Source organism: Homalodisca vitripennis, chromosome 1, assembly GCF_021130785.1.
Source record: "Homalodisca vitripennis isolate AUS2020 chromosome 1, UT_GWSS_2.1, whole genome shotgun sequence".
NCBI classification, from domain to species: Eukaryota; Metazoa; Arthropoda; class Insecta; order Hemiptera; family Cicadellidae; genus Homalodisca; species Homalodisca vitripennis.
The window spans coordinates 100,900,319-100,920,297 of NC_060207.1; the positions used below are offsets into that span (position 1 = coordinate 100,900,319).

The 19,979-nt window shown below is 31.1% G+C and overlaps 1 protein-coding gene across 35 annotated transcripts in view; it reads left to right on the forward strand.

The window, feature by feature from the left end:
- Positions 1 to 19,979, forward strand: part of LOC124367590 (dystonin) — a 389,529-nt gene that overhangs the window by 347,601 nt on the left and 21,949 nt on the right. For 24 of the 35 annotated variants that reach the window (XM_046824584.1, XM_046824679.1, XM_046824572.1 and 21 more), the window contains 12 exons: positions 438 to 597; positions 1,834 to 2,162; positions 2,329 to 2,491; positions 3,895 to 4,098; positions 4,768 to 4,859; positions 6,135 to 6,191; positions 7,349 to 7,393; positions 11,797 to 11,871; positions 13,518 to 13,689; positions 14,543 to 14,660; positions 14,994 to 15,223; positions 16,136 to 16,253. In XM_046824584.1, the coding sequence (XP_046680540.1) occupies positions 438 to 597; positions 1,834 to 2,162; positions 2,329 to 2,491; positions 3,895 to 4,098; positions 4,768 to 4,859; positions 6,135 to 6,191; positions 7,349 to 7,393; positions 11,797 to 11,871; positions 13,518 to 13,689; positions 14,543 to 14,660; positions 14,994 to 15,223; positions 16,136 to 16,253 (1,763 nt within the window). Of the gene's footprint in view, positions 1 to 437; positions 598 to 1,833; positions 2,163 to 2,328; positions 2,492 to 3,894; positions 4,099 to 4,767; positions 4,860 to 6,134; positions 6,192 to 7,348; positions 7,394 to 11,796; positions 11,872 to 13,517; positions 13,690 to 14,542; positions 14,661 to 14,993; positions 15,224 to 16,135; positions 16,254 to 18,532; positions 18,649 to 19,979 lie in introns of those variants that run through there. The other 11 variants (XM_046824688.1, XM_046824815.1, XM_046824823.1 and 8 more) reach the window with 9 other exon arrangements.

A 19,979-nucleotide genomic window follows, 5' to 3' on the forward strand; every position in this document is an offset into this window, starting at 1 on the left:
GTGTAATTATGATTAATTCTTTGTTTTAATATATTTTATCAGTTTAGTTATTTATTATTATCATGTAGTATTATTTTAGAGTGAAAAATGGAATGTTATTACAGACAATCATGTACAAGCAAAATGTTCTCAAATCAAATTATTATTGCAGGATATTACAAATAAACTGATAAACCAAAATTTTCATAATTTTGGGGACTGAATTTGAAAGAATATTTTACCGTATGAAGTTTTTGTTTCTTTCTTTATTTAAGTTTAAGTTCCTTAATATTAATGTGTCATGGCTTATATATATTGAACAATTAAAACAAATTCAATTCTGTTATTTAATATAAACAGTTGTTATTTAAAACCAAAGTGAATAGGTTTTAATAAGTTGGTGATTAGTGTCTTGATTGAACTATGAGTGGAGTAAATGAAAAAATATGCCTGTCCAGACAACGTAAACTGGAGGAGGCTCTGCTGTTCTGTGGCCAGTTCAAGGATGCTCTGGAGGCTCTGGTCGACTGGCTCAAGAAGAAAGAGAAGGAACTGGCAGAGGACTCACCTGTCCACGGAGACCTGGATACGGTCATGGCTCTTGTCGAACAACATAAGGTAACAGTCTTGTTAATGCTATCCATAATAACGTAACAACTTGGGAACCTGAATAGAATTTGAAAAGAAAAGTATTACCCTCTTTATATTTTCAATTATTTTACCTATTACCAGTACTATTAATATTATTTATTAAGTTCTCTTAATTTTTGGTTAGAAATCTGTGTCGTAATTCATTAAATTGTAGACGGTTTTTGCAAGCAGTGCAAATAATACACACTATGGGAGAACCTGTGTTTAAATCATTGTTAGAAATTCCACAGTTCTAAATACTTTTAACTAGGAATGGGTCAATTCCTTTACTAAATATCTCAGTTCTTAGTGATATCAAGGTATGAAAGATTCTTAGTTCACAGCTCTTTTAACACAATTTCAATAACAAAATTTTCAAATTAGTTTATTACAAGACAATGAATAAAATCAACAGAAGTGCTTACATTACTCCTGGAAAGTTAAGATTTCACAATATCCCAACTAGAGATATATTGAAGCTGAATCTCAAATCCACCAAATCTTAAATAAGTCTATTTGTGGATATCAGTTAGTTGACAACACAAATTACTGATCACTAAAACGTGTTGCTGTAATTTCTTTATGTAAAAACAAATTAACGAATGACTAGTTTTAATAATAATAATATGCTTACAGTTTGTATTTTCTGTCTGTTGTTTCTATATGCGTATGTCTGCCTCTCAAAGATAAAGAAACCTTTGCTAAGTTTTGTTCATCTGGTAATTTTTATAAATGTCTTCTAAAAGAAAATATATATATATATATATATTTATTTATAGAAGTGCGTGCGTGCGTGCATGCGTGCGTGTGCTTATATTTTAAATGTTTTATCATGGCTAAGAGTTGTATAAAATGTTTGGTTGGCTGTGCCTACTGGCCACATTTACTTTCTTGGTAACAGAACAAAACCAATTTGCTTATTATATTCTTAGTAACTATTTATAATTAAAGTGGGCAAAAAGCCAGGTTTTAACATGTGAATTTAGATATGATAAGAAGAGCAGACTTAGCTTTACCAGACTGGAAGAACATTCTTCTTGATAAAGTGTGTTCTTTTTAATGTCTCTTTATAAAGCATTTGAAGTATATTATCGCCAATTATTTGAAGTTTTTAAGTGTCCATTCCCATCATGTCGAGAGTATTTAGATTCTATTGTACATATATTATGTGGTACAAGATTTATTTTCATGACCACTGAGTGATCTCTTCTGTTCTGATGGTAGGCCTTGGAAGAGGATCTGTCTGGGCGTGCAGCGCAGATGGAGTCTGTCCGTAATACAGGCCAAGGTTTGATGGAGAAGGCAAACACAGCGGATGCAGCAACCATACGCAGCCAGCTGAGTGAGCTGAACGCTCTGTGGTCGCGCACGAACAAGTTAGCCGAGCGCAAGAGTTCGCGCTTGGAGGAAGCACTGCGTTCAGCTGAGAAGCTACACAAGTCGGTCCATATGTTGCTGGAGTGGCTCAGTGATGCTGAAATGAGGCTGAGATTTGTCAATTCTCTGCCTGAGGACGACCAGGAAACCAGGAACTACCTTGCTGAACATGCCAAGTTAGTGCACCTCATTTCTATCATTTAAGTCAGAAATTGAATCAGAACATATTGTGAAATCTTGAGGATTTGGAAGCCTGTAAAGATCTGATCTGACCATGCCTAGTCATACTCCAACTACAAGGAAGTTTTTGGTATTTTAATGGACTTTGATGTCTTGTTGTAGATTCATGAAGGAAATGAATGAAAAGGAACGAGAGAAGGATGCGACGATCACATTAGCACATCAAGTACTAGCCAAGGCACACCCGGACGGTGCCACTGTCATCAAACACTGGATCACAATCATCCAAGCACGGTGGGACGAGGTGTCCACATGGGCCCGACAGGTCAGTTGTCTCTGCATTCCTGTTGTCGTAGGAATGGGAGCTTCTCAGACTTTTTTTAAGAGCTGATAGATATACATAAAAGTGATACATTTCCATTGTTTCATACTAAACTAAAATTTCACACCATTGCAGACCTCTATTATGTGTGTAATATATTCTAAGACACATTATTTTCATTATTCTAGGTAATCATTAGGAAAAATAATCAACTTTATATTTATCAAGTTTTTATCATATCATAAAAAAGTGCAACATGTATATAAAGTATTGGCAAATTAATTTAATTCATTGGAAATTAATACTTTAAGTTGTGAACAGTTCTCAGGAAAAGTCTGACAAAACACCCACTCAAATGTATAGTTATCCTGTGGTGTTGTATGAGGGATGTTGTTGTTGTATGGGGATTGTTATGGTGGGGGTTGTCAATCCACTTAGTGTTGTAGGTCCATCACGATACTGATGACTATCGACAAGGGCTGTAAGTGGTGGGAGAGAGGTACAGTTTGATTTACATTTGCTAATTCTGGCTTTCTGGAGCAGTTAAACTACCGGAAGCTCAGTGGCAGAAGCTTGCTTTGTTTATAATGGAAAGGCCAACAGTTCTCTGGGATTTGTTGCTTTCTTGCCAGTGGTTTCGGTTCTCTATTAATCTGTGGTTTAGGGTCATTTTATTAATCTAACTTTATAAATGTTATTTGTATGAGCCAAATAATTATCTATCTTAAGTTTTGGAAGTTAATTTTCAGAAAAAAAACATTTTCAATAATCTTGTGTAAGATGTTATTAATCCCTACTAAAGCTCTACATTTTAGATAAACTATTCATAAAAATGAATAAAACTGTTATTAATTCATATCAAAATAATATATAATAACCATAATAATATAATTGAAAACGATAGAAACTTAGTCTTCAGCTAAACATTTAGAAATAATTATAATGTTTCCATAATTTTATTTTGTATTCTTATTTGTCATAATTAATTAAATATGACTAATTTCATTTGTGTAAAAATGTGATTGATTTTTATTATGAACTATTAACTTTTTGAAGACTTGGTAATCTAATGTAGGATAATAAAGTACAAAAGAATTACATATGTATTGTTTATATGCAATAATAAATTTTTTGTGTTTATAAACTATTTATTAAAATGTTTGTGTTTTTCTATGTGTTACTAATCTGTAAGTTTCTGTATCTAGAAATGATAGTTTGCGTAATTTTGTGGGGTAATAATATTTATAATTTGGAAGTATGCTTTTAAATTAATAGGTTTTTACATTTTCAGAGACAGTAAAATATTTCTTTTTTAGATACAGTAGTGTTGTCATTTGTTCACCTTTTAATTGTTTGCAGTCTGTATGTGTCAGAGTGTGGCTAAATAGTGGATATTGTGGTTTCAGCGTGAGCAGAAGCTTCAGGAGCACCTCCAGTCACTCCAGGACCTTGACAGCCTGTTGGAAGAACTCCTGGCATGGCTGGCCGGCTTGGAGAGTACGTTGACAGCTCTGGAGGCAGAGCCACTGCCTGACGATATTCCCACATTGCAGCAGCTCATCGCAGACCACAAGGAGTTCATGGAGAACACAGCACAACGGCAATCTGAGGTACAATATACAACACAGCCACAAAAATATATTGTTATTAGAGAAAGTATTTTTTTACTGGCATATAAAATATTTATTATAATGACTGGTTGAGTCAACTGGTACATTCTGTTACAAGTAAAGAGTTATTATTATCCGAGTAATGCCTAATATTTATAGATAAAAATATGTGATGGCCAATAATTAAACATTCTACCAGTGTTAGTTGATTTTGTGGTGTTGACCAATATTGTATGATTTCACCTGACACTTAAGGTCCCAGTTGGTAGTCTTATGATTAGGTGAAATCTATAAGTGAACCATATAAATTGATTAGGCTGATCTCATTTTGCAATGCTTCTTTCATGGCATTACAATCACCAGAACAATGTTACATCATAAAATAGAATAGATGTTTTATGTTGTAAAACTTATGGAGAATTGATATAATCTAAAGTTATGTGATTGAATGAATCTATACACCATAAATCCAATCAATCATATGCAATCTATAATGCACTTGAAGAGTGCAACAATTTTTGTTCTATCATACGATATGAGTACTGCCATTCCAAGTCTGAGCATCAATCTAGCCTCAGTGTCAAGCAAGGAATGTCTTTGTCAAGTCAACACTGCTTCATTCACTACTTTAGACAAGTTACAAACATTCTATTGTCTGTTCTGCAATAGGTTGACAGTGTGTGCAAGAGCAAGCAGCCACCTGCCCTGACGAAGCAGGAAAGTGCACGCAAGATGTCAGGCAAGAAGATGTCAACAGCTTCGTAAGTTGTTTATCCCTTTGGTGTCAGTCATTACTCAGTCAATGTGAGCTTCTGTGTGAACACGTGTTTGTGTACCTTAACAAACATCACAGCAGCTTTTATTGCACTTTAATTTCATAATGCCTTATAAAGCCTAGAAGTTAGTTGAGTATTAAATGGTATTCTATCCCTTATTTTGTATCAGATGTGTTGTACCTTTGTGTATACATTCACACAAATTTCAAATAGATGCATTGTTCTGTACATGTTTCATTGCATTACAATTTTTCTGAAAACCAAAGTCTTTTTTAAAAAGCTCTTTGATAGATTTTGAAAACATGTTAATCCTTGTTTACATGTTAGTTTTGGTTATTCTATGATTTATGTATAATTTATGTTGGGTTTTAAATCGGTGTTTTGAAATAGAATAATAGAAGGAAATCCTCGGTGATATGGGTTTTCTTTTAATGTATTAACTATAACATACTGGGACAGTTCATTCCAATTTAAATTAGAAATTTCAGTAGTTAATTGATTTTATTTTACGTTATAAAGAACGTAAAATGAAAACACGTGTTGTGTAATATGTAAAACATATTAATTGTTTTTTTTTTCCAGTCCTTTCTTTTAAATTCAAAATTGTATTTATTATTATGATGATTCTTGGTAATTTTCAGCATTACTGGATCTCTTCATACAAACTCATCTTCAACTATTTCTTTATCCTCTTTACTAATTCTCTAACCATTCCTTTCCTTTACTCTCCATTCCTGCCCTTCATTCTATTCTCTTGTATCTTTTATCTATGCTCCCCCATCCTCATCATGTGTTTTACAAACCAACTTGGTCATTTCCTTTAGACCCTTTCCTTTTAGTAACTTGATCATTTATTTACATTTTTCCTGTCAATCCAGTGGTGCTCCCCAGAAACCCTATGTTGCATGCTCCATTTGTAACATCACTAAGTATCCACTAAATGCTACAATATGGTACTAAGTATCGTTTTTACACCATTTTTGTACACTAAATCCCTCACTATACTTCCCACTGCCATCATGAGCCGTGCTGGTTGTCATACTTCTTGTCAATCCTACCAATCCCTTGTGAGAAATAGTAATTGCATTTGAAAGTGCATTCGCATATTATATCTTTACCTCCTCATCCTCAAATTTAATTAAGATTCAGTTGTTATACAATTAGAAAACAACAGATGGAGTAAACTGTCCCTTGTACACGTAACCTCACATTGTCTGTTGTCTGCACGCTTAAAACTATCCTGGCACTGTCTGTTTGTAGCCGGGAGGATATTCGTGGCAGCTCGCAGGATCTTCAAGAGGTCGCACGCAGACAAAGGTGTGTTTCTGTTTGCACATCCTGCATGGCTCCTACATTAATTTAATTTAATTTTCCAACCATTTTTGTCCTTTATGGTCTGTTCACTTGTGTTCATGTAATACTGGAGTGGTCTTGTATCAGTTCATTCATTTGTATTTTTTGTGTTAGTAGAATTGATTTTACAATAGTGGTAAACATATTTTAAATTTAAATCAGATTTTTAGCAATTTCATGAAGTTAAAGAAACAGGTTTCTCAAAAAAGAGTTTATAAAAATATTTTGATGTGTTTATATTACTTAATCTTGTTTTAAACTATTAGAGTTTAACTATAAACCATAGACCATAGATATTAAAAAACAAATATGTATCAGTTTATCAAATTCATTTATTCAAAGTTCGTAGCACAGACATTTATATAAAAAACATTATAGAGTATAGTAGACATATTTTAAATTTAAATAATATTTTTAGTAATTTTATTAAGATAAACAGATTTCTCAAAAATTAGTTCATAAAGATATAATTATAATAATAATTGATTATAATTAATCGTGTTTTAAACTATAAGGGTTTAACTATAGACCATAGAGATTTTAAAATAAATTTATGTAACAGTTTTATCAAATTCTTTTATTAAAAATTCTTGGCATTGACATTCATATAAAAAGCATTATATAGTAAGATAAAAAAATGATACTATCTAAAAAGTTTAATCATCGTGTATCATTCCATGGTTACCAGTTAGTGTGCATTGATTAATTTAAAGTAATCTAGTAAACCTGTTGGTATATTGGCTATGATGGTTCTTAAGAATTATGTTGAAAAGGATGCAAAACATTTATAGTATTATTTTTATTTATGTAGTTCCAAGAATTTTACTTCAAAATCTAAACCATAACATAACCCTACAGTTATTGGTAAAATCTTAATGAAATAAGCAAATCAAAATAAATTTTCATTTGGAGTAAGTAATGTAATTTATTTTATTAAAAATACATATGATAAATAATTGCTAATAATGTATTTGTATTTGAGATGTTGATTTGTGCAAGTTGCCCAATGAATTTTATTACCTCATGTCATGTACTCTCATTGTGTATCTCTAGTTTCTCTCTGCATGTGTTTGTGTGTGTGTCCGTCTGTTCGTGACCATGTGACCTTGTTTTGTTATTAGCCTGAAGGCGTCACGAGATAACCTTACCCAGGACCGCCGTGGAAGGTACTTGACTTCATCTTCTGTAGATTAAAGTCTTGTTTTAAACTCTTAGTGTGTTTTAAATGTGACTAACAAAGAAATCTTAGTGAGCCTATATAGAACTAACAATGGGGTTCAGTAATAATACAATTTAAGAATATCCACCGAGAGATTTATTAGAGAGCATTTATTTATTTTAGGAAAACAAATTATTGTTGCTTTTCCAAAAGCTTAAAAAGAAAACAAAAAAATTACTGTTATTTCTAACAGTTTCTAGGAAAGTATTCATAGGTTTCTCAGATAATATATGCAGTTTTCTGTGAAATTGTATGATTTATGTAAATATTTCTTAATATCATTTGCACTTCTTTTATAGTAAAAGCAACTTGAATCCGTTTTAAAAACAAATCACATGCTTGGACCTGTACTGTGGAGAAACTTTGTATGACCTTTTAAAAAATATTACTCATGTGTCTGAGAATCGTTTATTTTCAAACAAATTTAACAAAGCGTACTAACTTTTTTCAACTTTTGGTGCTGGAGAAACAAATGGCTGAAGAGCTAACTCTACTAGACAATGTTTGCTACTAATTTGTGTTTAATGTCAAGCAAACTAACAATTTAATGGAGAAAACATATTACCTGAAACAACTAATAAAAACTCTGACCAAAAGAAGATGATGTTGTCTGTAACTTAACAAGCTTTAAATAACTTTAATTACTAAAGTTAACTTGTCTTTTAACAGCTAAATATGTTACATACTTAAATAGTTATCATTTACTTCTGAAGTCATTAGTTAGTTATTTTATTAAAGTAGTTAACCCATTAGTTTGCAACATGTTTTCAAGTAACTTTTAACATGCGATTAACTTTGAAGCTATTAAATTTATTATACATATAATTGTATATATGTTGTGCTAATAAAGTTGTTAAATTATTATTATTATTATTATCTCTAATGTTATTAGTTACCAATTCAATTTGTAATTAATTAGTTTGTAACTATTTTGTTTTAAGCATAATTTAAAAAAGCCATCTTCTTTTGATCTAGTATAATATTTTTCTGTTTTTCATAGATTGCTTTACTTAAAACATTTTCTAATAAAAGGTTTAATCATTTTGGGGTCAAATAATTTTGAACTGTCAGCACATAAAGTAGGTAAATGTTTGAATTTATAATGTATACACAGTTTGTACTATTGGAAATTGATGAATTGAAGTAAATAGTAATAATTAACTCGTGCTGATGGTTTAATTTAGTTGAGTGTAGCTTGATATGTTTTGCTATTATTATTTTTTGAATTAATATTTTCTGCTGTAGTCACTTGTTTTAAACTTCTAAGAAATTTATCATTTCAAGTTTTAAAATGTTCAAATATTAAAATTACAATTTATTAAAGAACAATATTTTGAAATTAAAAACCAATAATGATAAAAAAAAATAAAATAAAATAAAAAAATTAATTAAAAAAAAATAAAAAAAATAAAAAATGCAGAGCAGGAGATTACAGCAGAGCAGTGCTGCAGTACTGGCCAAACACTGAGATTGACATTAAATGATGGTTACTAGAACAGCTGGCTATACTGTTGATTTTTCTCTTTTAAAAATATCAAAGCTGGAAATATTTTATTCCTTTATTTTTTGTTGTAGAGTTGGTAAGATATGCGTTGTTTGGTAAACTTGCTGGGTTTCCTGATAGTCAAGTAAAGTGCACGGCAGGGTTAATTTTGGTTCATCAGTTTTAATATAATTTGCATTTTTTGGCTGAATTTGACTCAAATTTATTTATGACTATTGAGAAATTTACGTTATACATGTTTTTTAATTTATTTTAAAATTCAAGAAAGGGTGGTTTCAAACATATTTTTTTCTCACATTACAATAACTAGTGTCCAACACAAAATTACGAATTGTCTAAGCATTTTAACACAAAATAATGACCAAACAGAGTGATAGTACAAAACGTAATTGTAGCCCACAAGATGGTACTAGTTACTAATGGTAGTTATCATTAGTAATAAAGCAAATATAGAGAAATGCTTGCTAGGTAGCAGGGATAATAATAATAATATAGTTACAATTTCATAAAGCGACAAGATTTATTCGGACATTTGCCATTCATTGTTTAGTTATAAAAAATCAGTACCATCTAATCAGGTGTTACTGATTTCTTTTATCACTGAATGGTGGCAAATACCCGAAAAAATCAATTTGCCTTCATAAGGCAACTAGGGACCATGCTGGCTGCCAGTAAAACAACATAAGGATTATGTATATACAGCAGTTATCCCATTACGGGTAGCGAGAAACCTCAGCGTTTGACACCCAGCAGTGAGAAATGGTGTGAGCAACAGACAGTCCACTGCACATGTTTACTCGTGACTTTTTTTTACTAATTGCTATTCTAAAATATTTTTATACATTTATTAGATATGTAAATCTGAATTAATAGGAAACCAAAATATTTTACTCTCATTTATTTGAAGCTCGGAAGTGAAAAAAAAAACACACACAACCAACCTCCTTTTACAAACAAAACTAATGTAACAGAAAATCTGAACTCATTCTACCAGATGTTTATTGTATTACTGTGAAAAAATCACCAAACCTAGTAGTATAGGAGCTAGCAATGTTTTCGAGAGAGAATTTCAGGTCAGCTGAAATTTTGATATGCTGTCTTCCTTGCTCTTTCGGTTGGAGTCCGGGATATCTGGCTGGCGGTAGTGGTTGCGTTTATTAATGCGCATCTTACCTTCGCAGGTAAAAATCCAGCGCTTCGGCAAATGGACAACATGGCGTCAGTCTAAAATCACATGTTTGTGTTGTGTTTGTGTTATTTGTGATATTTATTTATTAATTTTGCTACAATCGCCAGTGGTAAAACGAAATGTGTTTCTGTAAAGGACATAAACATAAAATCATTCTTTTCGTGATTGATAAACTGAAGAAGTGCCAGGAAGTTTTGAATATACGTTTAAAATATAAATTAAAGTACTAGCGCTGCCGTCGCTTTCTGTCTCTCTTGCACTCCAAACTATCTCTCTCCAACCACAAGTATCATACCGCAATACTGTTCATTAAGTTTTTATTTATATTTAATATTTAACAATCGAATTAACGTCTGGCAAATTAATTTTAGATTATTTTATGTTTAAATAACATAATATAAAAATTACAGACATTCAAAAATACTTTGAATTTTTTATTTAATGAAAATAAAATTTCGAGTATGGCACATAATTAACAACAATAAAAATGTCTGGCAATACAAAATTAATGTCTGGTAGATCTATCTAAAGGGAAAAAATTTTAAATTACGCATAAAAAAATTCTTTAAAACTCGAGGATATAAACCTGTGAAGGTAAGATGCGCATTAATAAACGCAACCACTACCGCCAGCCAGATAGCCCGGACTCCAACCGAAAGAGCAAGGAAGACAGCATATCAAAATTTCAGCTGACCTGAAATTCTTGTTTTAGAAACGTTGCTAGCTCCCGTACTATAGCTGGGAGCATCCATACACATTCTTGTGGAAGTGTTAAGAAATACAATGGTTATTGCTAAATGCAGAACTTTTGGCATTTGGTCTACCAAGTGTTAGGACACACTTGCTGTGCTTTTAGCCCACAATGGGTTAAGAGATTAAATATATTATATATAATATACATTCAATTCCTTTCAGGTTTTCTTGATATTGTTATTTGATGTCTAACAACAAAAATCTCAGCAGTTAATTTGTTTAAACGTTTGATGCAAATGAATCACTTCTTTACAATTATACATCTTCCAATACTCTAAAACCAAAAATATGGGAGTAATATAGTTTGGGTTTAATTTTGTTAATATGGAACTACAACTAACTCTTAATAGATATTTGAAAATACCAATCATGTTAAAAATGTGATATTAAAATGTGTTCTAAGAAGTGTAATATAAAATATGATTAAAATGTGAAATTTTACAATTTATTCCAGCATTTTAAATATTTTAACTTTTACTAGTATACTTTATAATACCAATATAATTTCATCATGTATTGTTGACCATTCACTTTTGCGTCCAAATAAACTGTCCAAAAACTTGATTTGATTTAAATTGTCAACAATGAAGCGTGTGGAATAAACATCTGAACATTAATGAAGAATTTCAACTTTCATTTATTTTTACCTAATTCTTTGTACCAATTCTTTACAGTTACAAGTCTATTAGTTGATATTAATCTTGTCATAGTGACAAGCATTGATCAGTCAATTAAATTAAATCGTTTGTATAGATTACTCGAATAACTTTCATTTAAATGTTTCATATTCTGAGTATCGGTTCTGAGTAATGAAGTCTCAGTGTTTGTACCAGTGCCAGCAGTAGTCTAGTACTAGCCAGAGTGTAGAGTGGGCGTAGTGGCATGCTTGTGTTTGTTTGTTCAGTCGAGCCAGCGTCGTCAAGGACAGGATGCCCGACAATGTGCCACATATCGGGCCCCGGTTCCCACCCAAGGGCAGGTGGGTCAACTCTCTTCTCACATCTCTATTTAGTGTGCAAGTGCTTTGATTCCGACATCACCAAAATTCTGTTTAGTAGATAAAAACCAACAATAATTGAGCTATTTGAAACAAGAAATCTAAATCAGGCAGAAATAATTCTCATTGAAGTTTTATGTCATATATTTATTAATAGTGTGAACTTTTTAAACATTTCAACACTTTGGCACCAAATGTAGTGACAATTTTATGATTCGATCAACATAAACCTCACATCTTCAACGCTTGATTGAAGGTTCTATGATGAGACCTTCACAGTTAGTCTATAAGCCCCAAGATTAGAAAAATTCTAGAAACTTATCAACACATATGAATGTAAAGTAGACAGTAAAATATAATTTAAACCCAGATTAGAAATTTGTCTATTTGCGAAGAGTAAAACTAGGTAAAGTGTCAAAATTAAGAGGGCAAACAAAATAACATAAAATTATTATTGTCTTATAAATTCTGCTTTTTCTTGTAGTGATGTTAAAATTTAAATGATGGTAGAGGACAAAACTACTACCACTATTGTATATATATATAACCAATGGTTAGTCCTTTTGTGTACATTGAAAATTTAACATTTGGTTTGTAGATTTTAAATTTTACTATAATTTCAGTGTAACCCTACAAGTTTAAGTGATTTAAACTTTTACAAATTGTCTGTTAATCCTAAATTAATATGATTGCAGAGAAATCCTGGAACTTGGGCTTCAATTTTTTTTCAAATTGTTTGTTAAACCTTAATCAATCAATGTTTGGTTGTTTGTTTGAATCGATGCACTTGGTTTAGTTGTGCCTAGCTCTTTTACACTTTGCTTGTCTTTTTAATGTTAGAGAGACTTGGGTATTAGCACTTCTGTAATCTTCTTTTCTCATTTAGTAGGCTGAATTTGAGTAATTCAGCACTAGTCAGCTGTTTATTTCTTTTGTAGTTGATATTCTTTGTGTTATTTTAGTTTTAGTATTTTTGGGCTTCAAAACATTTATATTTTACATTTTTAGCTTTAAATTTTAATCAGTATCTAATCTGTTATTTACGGTTTGTTTTTTTTAACAAATTTAATGAGTAAACATTTATTCGATTTGTGCTAAACTGTAATGAATTATTCATACAGATTTGTTCTGTTCTCAGGTTCTAAACTGATAATATCAAAAGAGGTATAATGGTAAAATAAAAAAATAATTCATACTGAATTTGGAATTTTATGTATTGTATTAATAAATTTTATAACTTGTCATGACTGACAATATTATCAGTTCATTATTTATTATTTTCTTATTTCAGAACAATTTCTTAAAAGTATCTTTTACATCAGCTACCTCAATAAATTATAATGTGTCAACATTTATAGAAAAAACATTGCTAGTTTTTCAAATGCATATGCTTAAAAATTAATAATTGTATGATAATTTTCGAAATTATCATACAATTATTCAAAAATAATTGTTAAAATAAATAAATTTTAATCTTTAAGTTTATGTTAATTTAGTAAAATGTGATGTTGAGAATTGATTTCTGAGACTAGAAGGTAGTTTTGTTTTTCAATAAAACAAGGGTCAATTGTGAAGTGAGAGAAACTGTAGCTGTGTAGTGCAGAGGAGTCATGTTGTCATGGTTGCAGCAAGGGGGCTGAGCCCGTGTTCCGTAACCCACGCTGCCGTTTGCTGTGGGACCGCTGGAGACACGTGTGGCTGATGGCATGGGAGCGCCAGCGCAGGCTCCAGGAGCGTCTCCAGTACCTGGAGGAGCTGGAAAAGGTCAAGAACTTCTCGTGGGACCAGTGGCGCAAGAGGGTCAGTTTCTATAAGAATTAACAAAAGTTCTTTGTTTAAAGTTTGTTTTAAGATGGAAGGATTGTGAAGGAAAAAGGATTTTACTGAAAACTTGCCATTTTCAGTTATACAAGAAATCAGTAACAGCTGATGTGTTAATGTTAATTACTATTGTGTTAATGATTTTTATTTGTATCTCTGAACGTTTGCAGATCTCCAAAAATATTCTGTTACCCAAAACATTTTCATTTTCTTCCTGATTATTTACTTGAAGAGTAATGGAATTTTAAGATGCTGAGAGCTTCTTCCCACACACTCTTATGAAATGTACCCACATTGAATCCCTACAAATGTTTTGCACTGATTCACCTTTATCTAAGCACTGTAAAATATTAAGTCTATCTTGCATATTCACTGTTGTTTGTTTACGCTTATTACTCATTTTCAAAAATCTGTTTTCCTGCAGACACTTAACACGAAACATATTAGAAACGCATCAAACAAAATACAACCTCAACTGAACTGATTTTATACGTTTTGTCCGGAAATGCAATAAAAAAAATCAAGTCCTTTTGATTTCTGCCGTGTGTGAATGTCCTGTGGGTGGTTTATTATTTCAATGAATTTGAAAACCAGAGGGAGTCTACTGTATATTATATTTTCTTTAATTTCATTCTTGTTATTTTTTAGATTGTATAATTTTACTGTGCAAAGCAGTGAAAAATTCTAATGTATTTAACATTTACAAAGGGAAATTAAACTAAAATTATTATTTGGGTAAATTTCCACAAATATATTTTGCCCAACAAGGTTGCAGCACTGAAAGTGTTTTTTTTCTGGCAGATACAACTAACCTTAACAATCTGTATTGCAGTTCCTCAAGTTCATGAACCACAAGAAATCTCGCCTGACAGATCTCTTCCGCAAGATGGACAAGAACAATGATGGTCTCATTCCAAGAGAGGATTTCATAGATGGCATCATCAAAACAAGTAAGTCATTGTATTTGGAAAATAGAATTTCGTGACTGATCGATCCAATTGCATTGAATGTGTAATGCATCCTTTCCAATTATCTGGGACATATTTTTATATCAGTTCCCTATAATTTTGAGATACAACTGCATATTTTATTTGTTTACTCTGAAAATTATTTTGGTCATATCTGGAAGATCAGTAATTTTGTCGCTGTTGTAGAATGTATAATTAGAATGAAATTTTGCATATTTATTTAACTTGTCTTTTTCATAAAATCTTTCACTGTTTCTTCCTAATTCTACACTATCAAAAATTTATTTTTTTGATGTCATTGCCTTTTTTGTGCAGGATTCGACACAAGCAAGATGGAGATGAACGCAGTGGCTGATATGTTTGACCACAACAGCGAGGGCTTCATTGACTGGAAGGAGTTTATTGCAGCACTAAGGCCCGACTGGGAAGAGAAGAAACCAGTGACAGAGGCAGAGAAAATCCACGATGAAGTCAAGCGACTCGTCATGCTCTGTACTTGCAGACAGAAATTCAGAGTGTTCCAAGTCGGTGAAGGGAAATACAGGGTAAGTATTTTCTGTTTATCATATCCATTTTGGTTCTTTGTGTACGTCTCTGTTGTCTCAATATTTTGTATTTTATAAGTATGCTTTTATTGTTCGGATTGTTATTCTCATACTTAATACTTCAAGCTAATTTTCCTGATTGTGGTGAAAAGTAAACAACATTTATTCAATAATAAATTGTGGTGAAAAGTAAACAACATTTATTCAATAATAAATTTAAAAATAAAATAGCAATGAAGTAGTTTATCACCTTTCAATAGTCAGGTTGACTTTGGTTTTACAGGTTCACCACAATTCCATTTGTTCAATTACGTACTAAAACACACAACGCCTCACTACACTTATCACTCCACTAAATTCTGAATTTCAGATTTCAGATTTCATTATAGCAGTGGTGTACAGGGTCTTTTTTATTTTCATTTTTGTTATTTCTAGATAATTTTATTGTGCAATATAACAGAAGATTCTGCAATATAACAGAAGATTCTACTGTATATAACATTAATTAAATACTAAAATACTGAAAATGTGTATGATAATAAATGTGATAACAAAGCAGAGCCATGTATTAGGGTTATTGGAGACAATTAGTTTTGACCATTATATTTTGATGCAGATGGAATGTCTGTACCCTAATAGTGAGATGGTCACAACAGTATGTGTTGTGGCTGATTACACATCAGTCAGTCAAAACATTTAGACCATTAAATAAATGGTTGGAGCCTTGGTACCTTAGTTTCTCTGGTCATTAAGTAATAGTATTAAATGAATTTTCACACTGAGCATAATAAACGTAATGTAAGACACCTAAAATGTTTTTTTTATGTTATTAACGTGAAAAAATTAAGATTTCTATAATCTAATTATTGTACAGGAAGACATAATTAATCTATATAATCTGGCCTGTTACAGTTCGGTGATAGCCAGAAGTTGCGTTTGGTCCGAATTCTTCGTTCTACTGTGATGGTGAGGGTCGGAGGCGGATGGGTGGCCCTTGACGAGTTCCTCATCAAGAACGACCCGTGTCGAGGTAACGGCAGCACCTGTATAGTTCGTGGTCAGGAACAAATAAAGTTGGAATCAATATTTTGCCTCTCGGGATTCATCACTGTCTTAATATTGTTAATTCTAGAGCAGAAGAGGTGGGGGCCTAAGCGTAATACAAGAAATCTACAGGAAAATCATATCAAAGAACACACTTAATTAGTGGGTCTGTAACCCACGCATCATTTGTATTAGCCTGGAGCTTATTTTTTAATTATCTGGACAAGTTCTGAATTATCATTACACAAATTTTCTTCGTCTGCTCTTACTTTGTACAGTTACAAGTACATTTTTAACTATAAATAAACTTAAAATAGCTAAATTGTAATTTTACTATATCTTTAGAATTATTTGTTCATATATTATTCCAGTTTTGATTTCTTAATTTTTAATTCTTTTATTTAACATCAAAACTTTTCATTTTTAATTGTTAACATTTTTTTATGTTGAGAACATGCAGTTTCCTGTTGTTTGTATATTTTATATTCATAGTGATTGGAATAATGAAAAGTTTAAACAACCATGTTCTAAATAAATTCTCAAATTTAATTTCAAATATTGAATTTAACCAACAAATTAGAGTCACAAGATGACAAGATCTGCCTTAATTTAAAATAGTGTTGAATGTATCTTAATCTGAACTAAAAATTTGATTCCAACTTAGGTTAGGTTAGATTATCACGGGTCTATTAATGCACTTAGAGTGGCAAGCTTCTTTGGGCCGGATTAGAGACACCTCACGGGTAGTTCACTCTCGTAGACTTACTTTAATTCATAAAATAAATATGTATAATGTAAGTTTTTAAATTACTATTGATTGTTTTCAAAACACATTTTAATTCTGTAAAGACAGTTTATTTTATAATTTAAGCCACAAAGCAATATTGAGACAGCTTACTTTAATGTGTAATATTTTAAACAATTAACATTGGAACGATCATCTACTAATTCGTTAGTTAATAATGTTCACGGCCAAAACTGATTTGAAGTCTAATGAAAAACAAAGCTTCAGTAATAAGTAATATTTGTTTCTGGTGCATGAATTAATTATTTCAGATTAATTTTATTATTGAGATATTCATTTAATAAATGGGGATTTCACTCTATAATAACACTGTAATTTCTAATATACTCATGTTTATTACTGAAATCACACTTTCCTTATAGAATAAGTATTTTTGCACTGTATTTAATGGTCAAGCCAATGTAAATTTGTTTTAAGTCTTGCTTTATCTAAATTCAAAGTATATTTTTAGTTGAAATAAACTATAAAAAGACTATAAAGTAAAATTTAAAGTTTAGAATATAGTGGAATAACCTAGAAGAATTGCACAAATATTTATTTATATTTGTATCAAAATTGTGAACACAATAATGAAATAACAGATGCCTAATAACAATAATAATAACACTAGCGCAAATAAAGGAACTGTGTTTCTGTCTAAATACAACTGGAATATTGTTTTAGAAAGAAATTACTATTAATAATTTATTGGCTTGGCCTATTATATTTAACAGGATAATATTGCAGACTTGGACTTGCTTGACTTGGGGCTTCCTACAGACTCCTGCGACCCAGAGGTCATCTCTGTGTGTGACTAACCGTAGGCTAGGTTAGGTTAGGTGCTACAGCTCAACTGTGCCTTATTAGTAACTTGGTTACTAAAATATGAATTATGAGAATCTCACCTTTTTAGTTAGGATAGTAGACTTAAAATCTTACATTTTTAAAGAAAGAATTTTTAAATTCTAAAATCATCAGATTAGTTAAGTTGGTTTAAATTGGATAAGGATCTGTCCAAATTGATAAGGATCGTTGACCAAACGAAAAATGTATTTTCTCCTGAGTTAAATTCAATGTAATTCAGTATGTTATTTGCGTTTAGTAATTTTTAATCTATCAAATTTATTTAAATACATAATCTTGGTGAACTAATTTATTTTATGAATATTGGTGCTATGAAACCATTTAATTAATTTGTTAAATCTATGTACATTGACACTGATTGTTTTAAGTTTTAAAAAAGAACAATGAAGATAGGGTTAAAAATATAGAAATATTGATACATGGTTCATTTTTATTTTAAATCATATAAAATCATCTTTGTAATACAGTAACAAGGGCACAGTTGGGTCTGTAAGTGGTGAAAGAAGATTAATGCTGTTTGTCCTCCCCTTCCTCCCTCTCTCCCCTCCCCACCACCACTCACTACATTCATTCATTTCTCGGTTTGCATGCGTCTGTCTGGTGTTGTGGAATGACAGTCGAGATGTTGCCGATACCCAACCCCTTCGTGCCCGAGGAGCATGAGCCGTGGTGCCCGCTTGGGATCCTCCAGCTCATGTGTAAATAGAAACTCTCTCCGAGCATCCCAGTTTTGCTGGCTTTGTATTTTGACAAAAGAATGTGGTTTCTTTTAGAAAAAGGACCCTTTCATTTTTTACTTTATTTTTTGTCATCAATCATAAATAATTAGTTTTTACAATATTTTTACGTAATTAACATGGTTTTTTTATAAAAGTATTTTTTGACAAAAAAGTCATATTTATACATAAAATTAAGAATAAATTATAATAATTAATCTCACTGTCTATATAATAGTATGGCACAGCATATGTGTGTGCTGTTAAATACTGTGTGTAATACAAAGCAATGCTATGTTGGCATTTTTAAACTCACGCTTAACAACTTATTGAACACATTATTAACAAAAAAAGCACAAAACCTAAATTAAAATTGTTTGTTGTAATTTGCTCTACAAATACTACAATAATAGGTTTTATTAAAACAGACTGTAAGCTGTATAACTAAAGAAAAAACTTTAAGAGGCTATTATAAATTTACTAGACTAACTTACTCTGGTTGGAGTTTGTGTGGTACATATTTCATCTGCTAGATGAGGTTGTGGTGTCACCGAGAAAGATTCCCTGTCTGATCAAGACAAATCTTTTTGGAAAAGCTGTTTTAATGCACATTACTGTGAATTTAGGTTCCTAAATAGGAAAAAATGTCAAAGAAATGTTTGTAATGTTGGAAATGGTTTTCAAATATGGCAAAAACAGGAGTGTACAAGTGGTTTTCTTTGTTAAAATAGGGTGATATTTAAAGAATTGTGATTTATTTCCAGATGATTTACATGCATTCAGTATAATAAAATAAATACAAACTCCTTAAAAAAAGAATGTAGCAAAAATAAAAAATGTAGGAAATATTAGATAAGTTACTATACAATTATAAAATAATTAATGGAACTAATTTAACTAGTGGAACATATGTCAATTATTGATGATTTTACACGTGCCATTCTAAAATTTCTGTAACCTCACTAAATGATGGAAATATCAAAATGATCTAATTAAAGGTAAAAATCAATGATTGACTAATAAAGAGATTTAGTAAGTAATCTAGACTATGTTTGAGGTTGACTGAATGAATTTTGAAATTTGGGGATAAGAAGGGTCACGTTGATATTTGTGCATTTGACAATAAACTAGATTACACATATTTTGGACTATTATCAATTAACCGGGTGTTAACTAAAAATAAAATATAACTTCCATAAATTGTTATTTCAGTGATTGAAGTCATGAAAAGACAACAAACTGGCAATACAAATTATGTAGAGAACCTTTTATATTCACCATGGTTAAACATTAGAAACAATCAAAACTAGTTTTAACAAAATATTTACTGTATTGCACTCAAGTTACT